This window comes from Mobula birostris, chromosome 7, assembly GCF_030028105.1.
Source record: "Mobula birostris isolate sMobBir1 chromosome 7, sMobBir1.hap1, whole genome shotgun sequence".
NCBI classification, from domain to species: Eukaryota; Metazoa; Chordata; class Chondrichthyes; order Myliobatiformes; family Myliobatidae; genus Mobula; species Mobula birostris.
In genome coordinates this window covers 38510254-38527868 of record NC_092376.1, presented here as the reverse complement: position 1 = coordinate 38527868, position 17615 = coordinate 38510254, and the positions used below count along the sequence as shown (strand labels likewise).

At 40.5% G+C, this 17615-nt stretch overlaps 1 protein-coding gene across 7 annotated transcripts in view; it reads left to right on the top strand.

Annotated features, from left to right (window-relative positions):
• Positions 1 to 17615, top strand: part of frya (furry homolog a (Drosophila)) — a 283598-nt gene that overhangs the window by 249411 nt on the left and 16572 nt on the right. For 5 of the 7 annotated variants that reach the window (XM_072262933.1, XM_072262935.1, XM_072262936.1 and 2 more), the window contains 7 exons: positions 113 to 274; positions 7412 to 7560; positions 9468 to 9675; positions 10462 to 10611; positions 10815 to 10913; positions 11502 to 11585; positions 12425 to 12442. In XM_072262933.1, the coding sequence (XP_072119034.1) occupies positions 113 to 274; positions 7412 to 7560; positions 9468 to 9675; positions 10462 to 10611; positions 10815 to 10913; positions 11502 to 11585; positions 12425 to 12442 (870 nt within the window). The remainder of the gene's footprint in view (positions 1 to 112; positions 275 to 7411; positions 7561 to 9467; positions 9676 to 10461; positions 10612 to 10814; positions 10914 to 11501; positions 11586 to 12424; positions 12443 to 17615) is intronic. The other 2 variants (XM_072262934.1, XM_072262940.1) reach the window with 1 other exon arrangement.

Sequence of the window (17615 nt, the reverse complement as noted above, 5' to 3'; positions counted from 1 at the left end):
CACTAGAATTTCACATATGAAATGTTTAAGTTTGTTTTAAGTAGCATGATATTAAGAGATTAAAACCTCTCAGATAGTACTGATACTCTTTTGTTAAAATTTTCTTCTAAAGCTAATGAATTTTGCTCCTGCTGAGGATGCAAATCAAATGGATTCACTGTCAACATCAGGAGATACAGCCTCCATAGATCCACCTTCAGTTAACACAAGGACACCTAGCTTGGAAGTCTCTTTGGCTGATGAAGCAAATCAGCAGGTGCATGAGCGGTCAAAGGTGAAAGCGCTTTGGTGGCATGTCAATGAATTTTAATTTTAAAAAATGTTCCAAATTTCTGTGTACAATTATTTTGGGAATAAGTGGGATGGGAATTGTTAATTTAGGTGATTTGGTGATGAGTGGCTGTGCATGTATTTATTACCCTTTGCTTAAGGATGTGTGGGTGTGCATATACTTTTTATCCTTTGCTCAACTTGTCTTGGCATTGGGAAATGGTCATTCAAGAGTTTGCACTTTAAAAAAATATATATTTCTTAGAACTGCCAGCTGTTTACTTATAGTTAACCATTAAATTGGATTTTGAAACACTGCTTTGATGATGGAAAAAATTTGAATTGGTTGAGGTTATTCCTTATCCAGTTAACCAAATGATCATAACAAAGTTGTGAATATCTGCATGTGTAATATTGCATCTGCGGTGGCTGGGAGAATACCATATGGTTGTGCATATCACTCCAAGGACATGCTTGCTGGTGTCCAGCTAAAATATCACATCCTGAAACATCAAAGATACCAATTACACATGGACATAGTCAACATGCGGATAGAATCAACAGTCCTCTGACATTAAGGTTGGTGAGAGATGAACTCTATAATTGCTCTATTATTATTACAAAAAATATAATACTTTGAGCTCCATATCTAAGGACAAACTTGCTAGCCCTGTAGAGGGCCAGAGGAGATTGACAAGAATGATTTTGGGAATGTAAGTCTTAACATATGAGGAGTGTTTGACAACCCTGGGGCTGTACTCAATGGAGTTTGGAAGGATGAAGTGAGGATCTCACTGAAACCTACTAAGTACTGAAAGGCTTGGATAGAGTTAGCACGGAGGGGATGTTTCCATTGTTAGGAGAGTCTGGGATTCGAGGGCCTAGCCTCAGAATAAACAGTCATCCCTTTAAAACTAAGATGAGAAAGAATTTCTTCAGCCAGAGGGTGGTGGATCAGTGGACTTCATTGCCACAGAAAGCTATGGAAGCCAGGTAATTTGGTGCATTTAAGGCACACTTTGATAGGTTCTTGATTGGTAAATTAAGGATTATGGCGAGAAAGCAGAACAATTGGTTTAAAGAGAAGTCAGCCATGATTGGCATGGCAGAGCAGATTCAATATAGGCCGAGTGGATTAGTTCTGCTCTTATACAATGTGTTATGGTCTTGTAGTATCCCAAGATAAAAGTTGATTGCTTGAATCATTATTCTTATTCTAAGAATAATGATTCAATTGATTTCCACGATTGAAAACTAAATTAGAATCACTTAATATCATTAATGTTGTTTAAGAGTTATTTTATATTTTATTTTTCATATGAGGTTATCTGAGTTATATGGTGTGTAATTGACTACCATAAACTTAGATACACAGTCAGAACTGTGCTGCAAAGTTTTTTCTGACTAATTGTTAGTGGTATGCATTCTTGGAGCACCAGCAACAATGTTGATATTGCTGGATTATGCTGTTTTATAATCAGATACGGGGTGCATGGGAGGGGTAGCACCTCTAGATGGGGGGGATTGTCGCACTCCTTGGAGTGGCTCGTCATCTATTGGTCCCCACCAACGCCCAGCTCTCACCTGTGGCTCCTCGTAGCTGTTTACATGCGACAGCGGCCACGCCCCGGGCAACGGCTTTGACAAGCCGGCTAAACCAGATGAGGGTAGGCAACGGGTCTGAAACCCTCGGTGAGATAGGAATTTGCCCATCCCAGCGCTCAAAGACTGCTTCGGTGGATCAGGCGGAGGAAACCCCAGGGGTTCAATGGCTGAGAAGGCGTTGCAGCGGCGCATTGTGGAGTGTGCAGGCGCGGCAGAGCACTTAAGAAGACGCGGCCATCCAATGCAGCCAAGGAAGTTGCCAGGCATAACGATTCTTCGTGCCACTGGATCCTGACTTCTGAGGCCGAGAGAGTGGGATCGTCTCTGTGCAAGGCTTTTCCACTTCAATATATTTCACGCACTGGTTACATTGTGCAACATTCATCTCCCAACTTTTAATTCCTGCCAGTCTTCTACAAGTCCTACGGCGATGGGGGAGTGGCGAAGCAACAGGTGGAGATGACCACTGGGAGTTGTAGTCACAAACCCGCACGTAGGCAGCCTTTGGACAAGTAGTCGTTCTTCCCTGTACCATTTGGCATCAGAGGAGTCCGGCAGCACCATTGGCGACTGAGCAGCCCTTTTCAGGACAGCACTGCTCACCCTTTGATAGGGAGGGGCCTAGAAAAGGTGGCCTAAACATTGCCTGCCCTATAGACAGATAACTGGCCAGCTTGCTGTGGCTGGCAGTTCATCCACCAATGCGGTTACACTCAAAGGAGAAGAAAGAAACTTCTGTTAGGATCATGGAATGTCCGCACACTCATGGTCAGAGAGAACTCAGCAAGACCCCAAAGAAGAACAGCCCTTGTTGCCAAGGAACTTGCACGCTATAACATCGATATCACAGCCCTAAGTGAAACCAGGCTTGCGGAGGAAGGATCCCTGACTGAAACCACCAGCAGCTACACTTTCTTTTGGAAAGGAAAAGCACAAGATGAAGAGAGGATTCATGGAGTTAGATTTGCAGTCAAGTCCAGCTTCCTGAAACAACTCTCCGACCTGCCCGTGGGAATCAACAAAAGGCTTAGGTGGCTACATCTGCCCTTCAGCCACAAACGTCATCCAACAGTCATCAGCGCTTACGCCCCCACCATGACCAGCAAATATGAGACCACTGAACAGTTCTACACTGACCTTAGCTCTGTTCTGTGCTCAGTCCCTGCCAACGACAAACTAGTTCTGCTCGGTTACTTCAATGCCCGAGTAGGCTGTGATCACAGTCGCTGGGAAGGGGTTCTAGGCAAACATGGTATTGGCAATATGAACAGCAACAGCCTCTTGCTCCTTAGCAAATGTGCAGAATACAACCTCCTCATCACAAACACAGTGTTCAGGCTGGCGAACAAGTACAAGACAACATAGATACACCCAAAATCCAAACATTGGCACATGATCGACTACGTTATAGTACGTTGCCAAGACATCCGGGATGTCCTCATCACCAGAGCCATGCAAGGAGTGGAGTGCTGGACTGACCACAGGCTTGTCCGCACCACATTGAAGCTACGTATTGCTCCCCACCATCCCAAGCACCTTAAGTTCATCAGAACAGCTTTTAACACCACCAGACTCCAAGAGCCACTGTATCTTCGCAAGTTCCAGACCACCCTTGATAAGGAGCTGTCTGCCAATGGACCACTAACTGGTGGGCCAACCCAAAAGTGGGATCAGTTTGGAGAGATGGTGACGGAGACAGCAAAATCAGTCCTCGGCCCCAAGGACCAGAACCACCAAGATTGGTTCGACGAGAATGACAGTGCCATCAAAGATCTCCTGGCCAGGAAGAACAAAGCATTCATGGAGTGGCAAAATGACCCAAGCTCCATTCCCAAAAAAAGAGCGGTTCAAGTCCCTTCAGGCCCATGCCCAACGGGAAATTCGCAAGATGCACGATCTGTGGTGGGATAGGAAAGCTGAAAGGGTGCAACGCTTCACCGACATCAAAAACTCGAAGCTGCTCTTCAACTCCATCAAGATGATTTTCAGCCCCTCAAAATCTGGCTCATCTCCACTGTTGTCCGCTGGTGGAACCACACTGCTAAAGGACAAGGAGAGCATCCAACACAGATGGAAAGAGCATTTCAGCCAGCTCCTGAACCACCCTTCATCGGTCGACCAGTCTTCTCTGGATCAAATCCCCAACAGCCTACTCACGAGGAACTAGGTGATCTTCCCTCAATAGATGAAGTCAAGAAGGCTATCACGCAGATGAGCAGTGGCAAGGTGCCCGGCAAGGATGGAATACCTGCTGAATTGTACAAGGCACTCAGCAAGGAATCACTTGAGGCTTTCCACAGCACCCTGACTAGCACTTGGGAAGAAGAAAAGATGCCTCCTGACCTCAGAGACGCAACGATAATTGCCCTCTACAAAAATAAACATTCAAGGACCAACTGCGGGAACTACAGAGGCATCTCACTACTTTCTATTGCCGGAAAAATCCTCACCCGCATCATCCTCAACAGACTGATTCCAACAGTCTGTTGGAATCAGACTATTTCCAACAAAGAGAAAAGAAGAGCACCTTCCCGAGTCGCAATGCGGCTTTTGTCCCAAACGCAGCACTGTCGGCATGATCTTCACAGTGAGACAGGTACAGGAGAAGTGCCTGGAACAGAACGTGACATTATACTCTGTTTTCATTGCTCTGACGAAGGCATTTGACACAGTCAACAGAAACGCGCTGTGGATCATCCTTAAAAAGCTTGGCTGCCCGCAGAAATTCACTACACTCATCCACCTGCTCCACGATGGCATGACAGGAGAAGTGTTCTCGGATGGTTCCCCATCTGAGACTTTCAACATCTCAAATGGTGTGAAGCAAAGGTGCGTTTTAGCACCAGTGCTCTTCAACCTCTCCTTCACCCAAGTGCTGAAGCATGTTGTTAAAGACCTAGACCTGGGTATTTACATAGATCAAAACGTTGAGGAGGCTCATCACTGAAGCCCTGTTTTCTGATGACTGTGCCCTCTTGGCCCACCAGGAGAACTACCTGCAGACGATTGTCAACAAGTTCTCCGCAGCCTCAAAGCTGTTCGGCCTGACAATCAGCCTCGGTAAGACAGAAGTTCTCCTACAACATGCACCAAACAGTCACCCTCCCCAGCCATGCATCACCATCGACAGCACTGTCCTGAAGAATGTGGAGAGCTTCAAGTATCTAGGAAGCACCATCTCCAGTGAAGGATCCCTTGACAAAGAGATCATAGCAAGGACCCAGAAAGCCAGCCTGGCACTTGGGAAACTCCATGTCAAAGTTCTGGAGCACCAGGACATTCAGCTTTCAACCAAGCTCAAGGTGTACAAGGCTGTGGTCCTCACCTCTCTCCTGTACGGCTGCGAAACCTGGACCCTGTACTGCAGGCACATCAATCGGCTCGAGCAGTTTCACATGTGCTCTCTGCGGTCAATCATAAGGATTTGATGGCAGGACCGAATCACCAACCAGGAAGTCCTTGACAGAGCCAACAGCACAAGCATTGAGGCAAGGATCCTCCAGGCCCAGCTGTGCTGGACTGGCCATGTAATCCACGTGGGTGAAACAAGGATCCCCAGGCAGCTGCTCTACCGTGAGCTTGAGCATGGCAGTCGCAATCAAGGCCGCCCCAAAAAAAGATTCAAAGACAATCTGAAATTGTACATCAAATGGCCAGACCTCCAGCCTCGACAGCTTGAGGAGGCCGCAGGCGACAGGGCTGCATGGCGCGCCCTGACCGGAAAAGCTGCATCTGACTTTGAGGATGACCGAAATCAGCGCCTTGCAGCAGCACGAGACCGATGCCACAAAGCTGTGTATGCACCTGTCCTAACAACCACCATTCCATGTCCAACCTGCAACCGCATGTGTGCTTCAGCCTTCGGCCTCCGAAGTCGCATGTGTATCCACAGATGACTGCACAATGTTTAGTCTTCCTCGGACCCCGAGAGACAACCACCAATCAGATGCATTCTATGGCACTGGATAACAGGTTTCCTTTAAGCTGTAATTGGTGATGGCAGTTGTTCACCGTTAGATATTTGCAATGATTGAGATTCACTACATCAGAAGGAACAGTTACTGTACAATACTTCCATAAAAAGGTGTAGATTTCTGTAAGGTGTGTTGAGCCAGATTTGCGGGTGATACTTCATGTTCCTTGGTATACATTCTGTAACTAAATGGCTGCTTGGGAAAGGACTGGTGTAACAAATACCAAAATGATCACAAGCTGTGCACAAAAGCAGCACAGTAGCAAAGCAGTTAGCATAATACAATAACAGCAGCAGCAACCCAGGTTCAAACCCTTTGCTGCTTGTAGGGAATGTGTACATTCTCCTTGTGACTGCATGAGTTTCCTCCAGGTGCTCCACTTTTCCTCCCACATTCCAAAGACGTACGAGTTAGTTGGTTAATTGGTCAGATGAGTGTAATTGGGCAGTGTAGGCTTGTTGGACCAGAATGACCTGTAATGGTGCTGTATCTCTGAATAAATAATAAATAAAGCAATATGGATGAACTTTATAGAGCTGACAAAGGCTTAATTGCAGGCAAGTCAGTCCCTCCTCTTATACTGGTTTGCTCCCTATTTTTATGTAAATATTGTAATTATTTTGTCTGCACTTGACTCATCCATATATTTTGCTGAATAATGAACTTTGAGATACTGTTATCACCTGCTCTATCCTAAAACAAACTTATGATTTAAATTTTTTGTGGTAATGATAGTGCAATTCCATGACATCATTAGACTTCTTTTCTGTTGAGCTCAATATAGGAATCTGGAAATTCAATTACATTTGCTATATTAAATCATTATAATACAAAACCAACTACGCAGATCATTTCAAATCACCTTAGAAATTCAGTAGGGCACTTCTAGTTGTGAGGCACAGTTAAGAGATTATAATTATTTCAATGTAAAATATTTTAAATAATTTGCTTATATTTTGTGTGCCATTGTGAATCTGTATGTTCTTAATCAGGAATCTTGAAAGATAATAATTGCAAGCATAAAAGCCTAAAAATCGCAATGTGATAGTACAATTGCTCATCTCTCAACTTACCCCAAAAAGTGAGATTAATTTATGTACTCTTTTTAAAATACTGTAGTAATTACAAAGTACATTTATTATTGAAGTATGTATACATTATACAACTCAGATTCGTCTCCTTATAGATAGCCACAGAACAAGAAACCTAAAAGAACCCGTTAAAAAAAGACTGACAAACAGACAATATGCAGAGATTAAAAAAAAACAAACTGTGCAAACAATAAAAGTAAGCAAGTAACATTTAGAGCAAAAGTGAGTCCTCAGACACGAAGCCTGGAGCAGCCGGAGCAGGCACACAACATTGTTATTAGTTTTTCATTTATTATCAAACACAGCAATTGTTAGCCATAGATGATTGCTGATAACATGCTGTTTAAATTTTATAGAGAAAATTAATGTTATAGAATACTATTATTCCATTAGATTTTACTTAGCTTTGTTAATTTTACAGTTGCTTTATTCATTCAATCTTACTAATTCTTGAATGTTAATTTCTTCTAGGAAATTGAATTGATGCCTGAGGAAGATGAACTCTCTGGGTCAACAAGTGAACTTCCCTCAGCTCTTGAGGGCAATGACAGTTTCAACCTTGAAATAACAGAACCAGAAGAAAAGGGTGAAGGAGATGTGAATCAGTCAGGACTTTCAAGGTTTAAATAAACTTCACATAGCCTGAAGAAATTTTGATGTTTTAGACCAGAGTTGATTTTTTAAACTTGGTGGCATTGTAGATAGTCATGAGATAATTGTAGACTTAAGGATGACTTAGATGGAATGGTGAATGGGCAGAATCATAGAAATGAAGGCTGGTCTAGAAATGTGTGAAGTTGTGAGGACTAATGAATAAAGCCATTTTACAGCAGCATAATTTTGCAAAGTATAGATGAACAGTGAGAAAGCGATCATCATGTACAGGTAGCAAGAAAAATTGATACATTATAGATTTGTTATAGCACAGAAGAAGTCTGTTTTACCCATTAAGCACATCCACCATCACTACCAGGAAAGTCCTTCCACTTCTACTGTCACACTGGTAAAAGGGTTGTGGCTTGTGTTGCTCTTATTCATAGGCCTTGATTTTACTTGGTCACTGCTGGAGTATCTGAAGGATCTTCTACCAAGCTGCTGCTGCCTTTAAACAATTTTATAACAATTCTGTAGTTATTGATTGTGCCTAACCCACCCCATCCCACCCATATCTCTCCTCCACCCAACTTACAACTAATGACACTGGGTACCTTTGTCATCAGACCTACTTCCTCCTGTCTGTGCCTCCTCCCAATCAATTTCTACCTGTCCCACTCCTCCAATGATCTCCAAATCTAAAAGACCCCCAATCTCTAATCCATATAATTTGCAAACCAGTCCCAGTCTTCTCAAAACCAAATTCCTACCACAGCCCCCGCCTCCCATATCTCATTTATCGCTAGAGTCGGGTCAAGATCATGAGATCCTTTCCTTTCTCTCATCTTCTTCCTATTCCCCACATCCCATTCCTTTGCAATCCTACTCTGGTCCCTAATTTGTTTCCATTGCACTCTCCACAATGACAAAAATTCATGGAAGAATTTGTGGGATTTAGTAATTTAAGGTGTTATGTTCCTAAGCTCTCATTTATAGTAGAATATCTGAATCTGAGGGCTGTGCAAAAAACTGCTCACAAGGCATCATTTTAACATGTGGTTTTGGACAGATTACAATTTCTAAGATAGAACAAGTGTCATGGTGAATTTGTCTCAATACATATTATCAAGCTAATACTCAAGCTCTAATTTCACAGTATTATTCATGAATCATTTGAGAGCCGAATGGTAAGATCTGTTTCCATTGTCATTAGTTATTGGGTATTGTTTTTTTTCTTTTGCCTCAATCCAGTTTCAATCTTAGTATCTTTGCAAAGGTGAAGGTATCATAATTTCACTCTCTCATTGATCTCCAGTCATCCTATACGTTTTATAGTAGATTATGTTACCAAATCATTCAGTCATAAACAAGTTTACTAGAGCTTGGAACAAAAAGTGATGGTGAGCAATGAGTTTAAAGCAGGCACTGTGAGGTTTAACTAATTCATTCAAGATATTAGCAAGAATTTAGCTGAGTGGGTCTTCAGCTCTAAGGATTTATTTATTTTTCAAGTTACACAACGTGATGTTTAAGTTACAGCAAACAAACAGCTGCAGGAACTCAGCAGCTCAAGCATAATCTTTAGATGGAAATGGGCAGTCAACATTTCAGGTCGAAACACTTCATTTACTGCAAATCCACTGACTCTTTAACTACTTAGACTATACTTTCACCGTCTCTTGTAAGGATGCCATTCGTTTCTCAAAGTTTCTCCATCTCCCCTGCATCTGTTTGTTTTCAGATGACGCTTTCCATTCCAGGACAGTTGAGATGTCCTCCCTTTACAGAGCAGTCCCAGTCTTGACACAAAATGTTAACTGTCCATTTCCCTCCATAGATGCTGCCTGGAGGAAGCTCAGTCGCTCCAGCTTCCTGTTTACTGCTTCAGATTCCAGCATCTGCAGTGTTTTATGTCTCTCTTACTTTCTTACAGTTTTATTGAAGGTGATAGACTTGGGCTTCAAGATCTCCGTTCATCGCCCCCTCCTTCACCTTTCTTTTCTGCAATTCTTGCCGCATTTCAGCCTAAAGCATGTGATGATGCAGAAGAGGCATGGCGCACCCACATCAATCAACTAATGTCTGATTCTGATGGTTCATGTGCAGTCCATACATTTCATGTCTTCTCTTCACTGTTTCAGGTGAGAACATTTTTTTTAACTACATATTACTTGAATACATGCATGCAAAGGATTCTTTCTAATATTATGGTATTGTATGAATGGATACTGAAACTTAATATATGTTCTCTATCTAAAACTACAATTACTTCTCGATAATTTCATTGAAGTAACTATTTCAATGAAAAGCAAATTATTTTCACTTTTTCTGCATATTCCTTAATGCTTTAAAAAGTACTTTTTCTGGCATCAAAACGAAAAGTGACAGAAGCACTCAGCGTCAAATAGCATCCAAGGGAAGAGAAAGGATTAGTGTTCAGGTCCAAGATTCTCCCAATCTGAAATATTGGACCTTGGATCTATTCAGCATAAACTACCAACAGGAATTGTTGTCTGTAAAATAAGTATTATGCATACCCATTTCTACCCAATAAGTGAAAAATTTTTGCTCTTTAATTCGTGTGTTAGGTAATTTTTATTACACTGAGTGACAGTGTAATTTTTTTGTGGGTTCATTTAGATTTCTTTGTTTTGTGGTTGCTGTTAGGAAGCAAATCTCAAGGTTGTATAATGTATACATACTTTGATAACAAATGTACTTCGAAGTTTGAACTATCAGCATGTGATCCATTTTATGACACTATTCCTATGCTTTAGATCTAAATAATACTGAAATGCAGAATTAATGAAGAAAAATTTTGCTGTATTTTAGGATGAAGAATCAATTGATAATACATTAGTTGATATACCTAGAAACTGGAAACATACAGTACACATAAGTAAATGAATACATGCATTATTTTTCAGTGCATTCAGAGAAAGTTTTGTTCCTTAACCTGGGATGCAGCAAGTTTCCTCGGGGACAGTCTGAGAGGAATAGGATCAAAATTTATGAGTTCTTCAGAGGTGCTAACCTCTTGTTCAGATTGTCCTACAATTTTCCTAGATGCTGAAACGGTGAGTATCTATTGGCTGACATCTTTACATTAAATTGTTAATCTAGATATTATTTACTATTTAAAATCCATTTAAGCTTTTAACTCTGCTAATAATTTCATTATTTTCAATTTCTTCGAACAGAAATTCATTCCAAAATATGTCTTTCATATCAACAATATGTTCAATATAATTTTTATTGCTGTCAACTATCTTTTCTGCAGTTGATTTCTTGTGGCCTTCTTGAAAGGCTGAAGTTCAATGTCTTAGAACTACAGGAATATTTGGACACATACAACAACAAGAAAGAAGCTGCACAATTGGTTTGTTAACTTAAGGATATATCAAAGAATACATATTTAACTGCTAATAAAATTACGATTGTTGCATGTTTATTTGCTAGAAATGTTATTATAAATATAGCTTTATTTTTTAGCTTTATTTCCTATCTTTATTGTTAAATAGTGTTTATTAGCTCTCCTTTTCCTTAAGTAGAGACAACTAGTTGGAGTGATTATGTGACATTTCTGGATTCCTAAGTATGTTCAGTGAGTAATAGATTCCCTTTGGGCTCCAAAGCTGAACCCAGTTCTCATGTGAATGGAAGTGTTCTGTGACCATAAAACTAATTTTTCATGGTTAGATTTAAGAACAGTGTCAGATTTTAATTTCCGTGCAGAGCCTTGGTCCCATTTTCCACAACTCCCCAAAACCCCCACCTTTTATTCCAGTAAGGATTCCTCCAGCTACAGCATACATCCACACAGGTACCAGACTAGGCGTAAAGGCTCTGCCTTTTGTGCACTGCTCATACCATATCTTTTTAAGCTTTGTAGAATCAATGCTTGTTTGGTGTAAGAACGTATATTTTTATGTGGCAAGTAAATATTGTCACGTTTTCTTTGAAATAGTGGCTTGCAAACTGTAAAGCATCATTTCCTGGGAATATCGGAGATGCAGTAATTACAAACCAGCCAGGAGATGCAGAAGAAAAGGTAAAATAAAATCTCCATGTTATAGATTAATAAAGTTATGTTTAAGGTGATGTCATTAGAAATTTAAAACTTAAAAGTCAGGAATCTTTCTGCATTTTTTTTACATTAACAAGTTGGAAACAGTTTATAACATACCAAAATGACTATAAAGAGTACCTGGGACCGTTACTTTTTTATTTGTTTGTTTCACAGAAAGTGGGCATCAAAGGCAAAGGGAGCATTTATTGCCCATCCTGATTGCCCTTAAGAAGGTGGTGATGCCTTCTTGAACTGCAGCAATCCTTCTGGTGAAATCACTCCCATGCTGGTGTTGGGTAGGGATTTCCAGGAATTGTTTATATACTGGGGTAACAATGCAATGCCTTCAACTCCAGCAGGCTTTGCACACATTCACCACTTGCAGAACATTACAAGTGCATTCCATGTGATTTTCTGTTCAATTATCCAGAATGTACTGACTTCTGTAAAATAGCAGAAAGTATATTAAAAATACAATATCATGATAAATAACTACTCACCTTCAGTTGCTTAGTTTTATAGTTTATTTACTGAATAAGCTCCTATAAAATCTAGAAATGATTAAGTGTGTTCATAATAGAATTGGCAATTAATTTAGATGTAAATTGATTACCTGTTTGCATGTACATAGATGAATTTGCACTGAAGTGATAAAAAAGATCTCATTAGATTAGCAGCTTATTGAATCTTAATTCTTTCAAATATATATTCATCTTTGGTAATGCCTTGTATGGAACTGTGCACTTTAATGCATGTTTTACAATGATCTTCTACACTCTGTTTTCTTGGCTTTTTGCTCCTGTGACATGCTTGCTGTGTAGCAAATGGAATCCCTTGCAGTAAGTTACAGTTCTTGACTACTTTCTATTAGATAATTAAATTCTGCTCACTAACATATGCACATCTCGGGTATATAGACATCTTTTATGCACCATTATATATAAATTGCAAAAAGATTTTCCAGTTATCAGGTCTAATGCAGCTGATGTCTTCATTATATTCAAGTTACAATTTTAATTAGTATGTCAGTGTCTGATTGGAGAACTTATAGATAGAAAATGCTCAAGTTTCTCCCCCAAATATTTGAATGCTATTTGATGAACTCAATGTTACAGTGGAAGACAAGAATATTCATAATGAAGTGTCAAGTTAAAAGTCCTAATAGATGCCCAGAAAACCTGAATAGAGCCAGTCAACACCTGTTGTGCTCAAGACAGCTCAGAGGGATTTAAAATGGCATTTGATGCATTATTAACATATGACAGGGACCTGCTGTCTATTCTAGTGGACCTCCACAAAACTGAGCCTAATTACACCTATAATGATTGATTTTAGATTTATCATATTTACAGAATTTGGTGTGCACTTTTAAATATATTATTGAAAAAGTTATTTATTTTTGGTAAATTCAAATATTTATTGCTAATGGTTAGTGCTGTTTGAAAAATATTATTCCAATTTCAAAGTCGTATTTGTTACCATGTACTGCTTTGAGATTCATGAAAAACTATGCATAAACAGACAAAGACTGTCAAACAGCCAATATACAAAGGACGAAAACTGCACAAATGAAAAAAATAATACTGAGAGCATAAATTGTAAATAGTTATTGAAAGTGAGTCCGTAGGTCAAAGAATTCCTTCAGAGTAGTGGTCCTTGCCAAGTCAGGAGTCTGATGGTTGTAGGTAATAACTGTTCCTGAACCTGGTGGTGTGGGACCTAAGGCTTCTGTACCTTCTGCCTGATGGTGGTAGCAGTAATAGAACATGGACAGGATGGTGAAGGTCTTGATGATGAATGCTGCTTCCTTGTGTCAGTAATCCATTTAAATGGACTTAAGGGTGGGGAGGGCTTTGCCATTGATGGACTGTGTCGATCACTTTCTGTAGGCTTTTCCGTTCCTGGACATCAATGTTTCCATAATCAGGCTGTGGTGCAACTAATTAGTTTATCTATGGAAGTTTGACAAAGTTCTTGGTGACATGCCAAATCTACACAAACTTCTAAGAAAGTAGAGGCACTGTCATGCCTTCTTTGTGATGATACTTACTTGTTGGTCCTAGGACAAATATGCTGAGGTCATTAAAGAGAACCTGGCACAAACTGGATAGTCATAGTCATAGGACAAACAGTTTTTAAATAACATCAGTTGTGTGTGCTTGTGTTCAAAAACAGAGATCTTTGTCACTGATAGTTGGCAAGAAATAAGCAGTAAGACAATTGTAAACTTTTGCTCTTTTGCTCTCGCTGGGAGTTAAAAATGAAACTATTTCACTAGCTCAGCAAGTTAGGACCCACAAAGAATCTGAAGGTATCAACAGTCATCTTCAATATTACACTGAAAATGAAGTTTGGATGCAAACATCAAAAGCATTGAATGAAGGCAATCCATTATCTACACTAAGTATCTGCACTGATTTTGTTCATTTAGTCAACCAAAAGAACACAGCAGCATACACTGAATTAATTTCTCTGTCAGTAACTATTAGGAACTAATACAAAGTTTTATAGTACTATTGCCAATGTTCTAATTTGTTCAGCATTTCATTTAAATACATAATTTGTTACTCAGTTAAATGGTAGTTTGCCCTTTTTATACCTTTTTAACTATTTCCGTGAAACTTCGGCTAATTGGAGCAGCTGCTTAATTGAGCCAAAATATACAGGTCCCGATGTATCTCAGTTAACCGAAATCCAATGTATTTGTCTTGATATAATTAATACCACAAAGACTCCACTGCTACAAAAAAACATGGAACTTAAATAACTCTCACAATACTTGTATCTTGTGGAGGAACACATGGTAAACTTGCTTGGTACTCTAGTTTGGTAATGATGGTATTTAACTGTCTGAGGATATCCCAAAAGTATAATCACACTTGATTAAAACACTATTAACATATTGTGATTCTAAATTAACACTACTTTCTGTAGTTGCCTATAATCATGCAATGCTGTGATTTTCTAGGGAAAAATAGAAAACAATTTCTTTTTGATTGTGTTGTATCAATCCACAGCTTGAGCAGGTACAGTCAGTTCTGCACTTTGTTCTTTATCTCAATGTCATGGGTTCACTGAGTGATATCATCCACTAAGATACATTGATTTTCAAACACTGCGCATAACTGAGATTATTTTATCCTTGCAATGATATTCAGTGGACATTACCAGAATGACCTGGTTTGCCCACTGAAGCACAACGGTGGGATCCATATCCCATCCTATCCTTCGCCATTCATGTCTCCAGAAATGACCTCATGATCCGCAAGGCCCAGGCCTCAATCCAAGCACATGATCCCCTAAAACCCAAGCACCAGCCCTCTGTTCTCCCAATCACTACAATCTAGTGAGGCCCCAGCCAAACACCAACTTCAACAACTCTACTCCCTCAATGCTTCCAGCACCCTGAACAACCTAAACACAATGATAGTATGAACTCCAATACCTTACCCCATCTCCCAGTGCCAGTGATACCATAGATCTCATTGGCCACCTGCAATCCTGAACCCAAGCCACTATTAAACCTGGTCATTGTAACAATTATAAGATGGGAAATTTTCAATTAAAACTCATAATAACAAAATAGCTCAGTCAATTGTTTTAATATAACATTTTTCCAACAGTCTTTCTAAAAAATCTTGACTTCCAAAATGAGGATTAAACTGATAACTGTGAATATACTCCCTCCATGGCCTGCGTAGTTTTGAATGTGGTATATATAAAAGAAGGATGTTCTATTTAAAAGCTGTTCTCCACAAAATTTTATACTTCACAAAATCCCAATCGCTGATGAAATATTTAATTTTTTTTTTGTTTTAAAGTAATACAAACTGGAATTAAACAAAAGCTTTATAACCTTGTTTAAAGGTACATTTGAACATTTTCAAAATCTGAAATTAAACTGTTAGTAATAAATAAGGGAAGAATTGTTAGAAGTCATTACTTTAGAGCTGGGGTCCCCAACCTTTTTTGCACCACGGACCGGTTTAATATTGACAATATTCTTGTGGACCAGCCAACCGGGGGGGCGGGGGGACGACCGGAATATAGGTGATAGACAATGACAATAGACAATAGGTGCAGGATTAGGCCATTCGGCCCTTCGAGCCAGCACTGCCGTTCACTGTGATCATGGCTGATCATCCACAATCAGTATCCAGTTCCTGCCTTATCCCCATAGCCTTTGATTCCGCTATCTTTAAGAGCTCTATCCATATCTTTCTTGAAAGCATCTAGAGACTTGGCCTCCACAGCCTTCTGGGGCAGAGCATTCCACATATCCACCACTCTCTGGGTGAAAAAGTTTTTCCTCAACTCCGTTCTAAATGGCCTACCCCTTATTCTTAAAATGTGGCCTCTGGTTCTGGACCTACCCATCAGTGGGAACATGCTTCCCGTCCCCAGCGTGTCCAATCCCTTAATAATCTTATATATTTCAATAAGGTTCCCTCTCAGCCTTCTAAATTCCAGAGAATACAAGCCCAGTCGCTCCAATCTTGTGACATATGACAGTCCCGCCATCCCAGGAATTAACCTTGTGAACCTACGCTGCACTCCCTCAATAGCAAGAATGTCCTTCCTCAAATTTGGAGACCAAAACTGCACACAGTACTCCAGGTGTGGTCTCACCAGGGCCCTGTACAGCTGCAGAAGGACTTCTTTGCTCTTATACTCAATTCCCCTTGTTATGAAGGCCAGCATGCCATTAGCTTTCTTCACTGCTGTACTTGCATGCTTGCTTTCAGTGACTGATATACAAGAACACCTAGATCTCGTTGTACTTCCCCTTTTCCTAACTTGACTCCATTTAGATAATAATCTGCCTTCCTGTTCTTACCACCAAAGTGGATAACCTCACATTTATCCACATTAAACTGCATCTGCCATGTATCTGCCCACTCACCCAGCCTGTCCAAGTCACCCTGCATTCTCATAACATCCTCCTCACATTTCACACTGCCACCCAGCTTTGTGTCATCGGCAAATTTGCTAATGTTACTTTTAATTCCCTCATCTAAATCATTAATGTATATTGTAAACAGCTGTGGTCCCAGCACTGAACCCTGCGGTACCCCACTGGTCACCGCCTGCCATTCCGAAAGGGACCCATTAATCGCTACTGTTTGTTTTCTGTCAGCCAGCCAATTTTCAATCCATGTCAGTACTCTGCCCCCAATACTGTGTGCCCTAATTTTGCCCACTAATCTCCTATGTGGGACTTTATCAAAGGCTTTCTGAAAGTCCAGGTACACTACATCCACTGGCTCTCCCTTGTCCATTTTCATAGTTACATCCTTTGATCCAGAATGCCGGCAGAGATGTTATGTCAAACATACTTTTCAGCCCATTTTCTGTCATTTGCAAACTCGAGGAGTTGATCTTCTTCACATGCTGACATGGATGATTCACCGGGGACATTCACAAATGGGGCTTTGCACGTCTTGGTTCATTTGCGGTTGGGAAGTAACGCTCGAATTCTGTCGACAGAGAAGATAGATGTTCGCGCACCAGCTGTGAGCCTCAGTCTCTCCCAAATTCCCAATTAATGTTGGAAACATGTCAAATATGCCCCTGTCCACTGTCCGTCTCCACAGTTCCAAATTGGCTTTGAAAGCAGATACTTTATCTGCCAACTTGAAGACAGTTGTCATTCTCCCCTGAAGTGACAAATTGAGTTCATTGAGTAGGTTGAAGATGTCACACAGATGAGCAAGTTTTGTTATCCACTCCTTGTCACTGAAGTGTGCTGCCAGTGGTGACTATTTTCCCTGAAAGAAATCTCTGTAGCTGCTCTCTTAAACCAAAAACCCTGGCCAGGCTCTCCCCCTTGATAGCCACCTGACTTCAGTGTGTAAGAGAAGGCGTTTGTGCTCTGCATCCATTTCCTCGCAAAGCTACTCAAACAGACATGAGTTAAGGGCTTTTGCTTTGATGTGATTGATAACTTCAACGACGCACTCAATACGCTGTTAAGATCAGGTGACATTTTTCAACTAGCCAGCATTTTCCTGT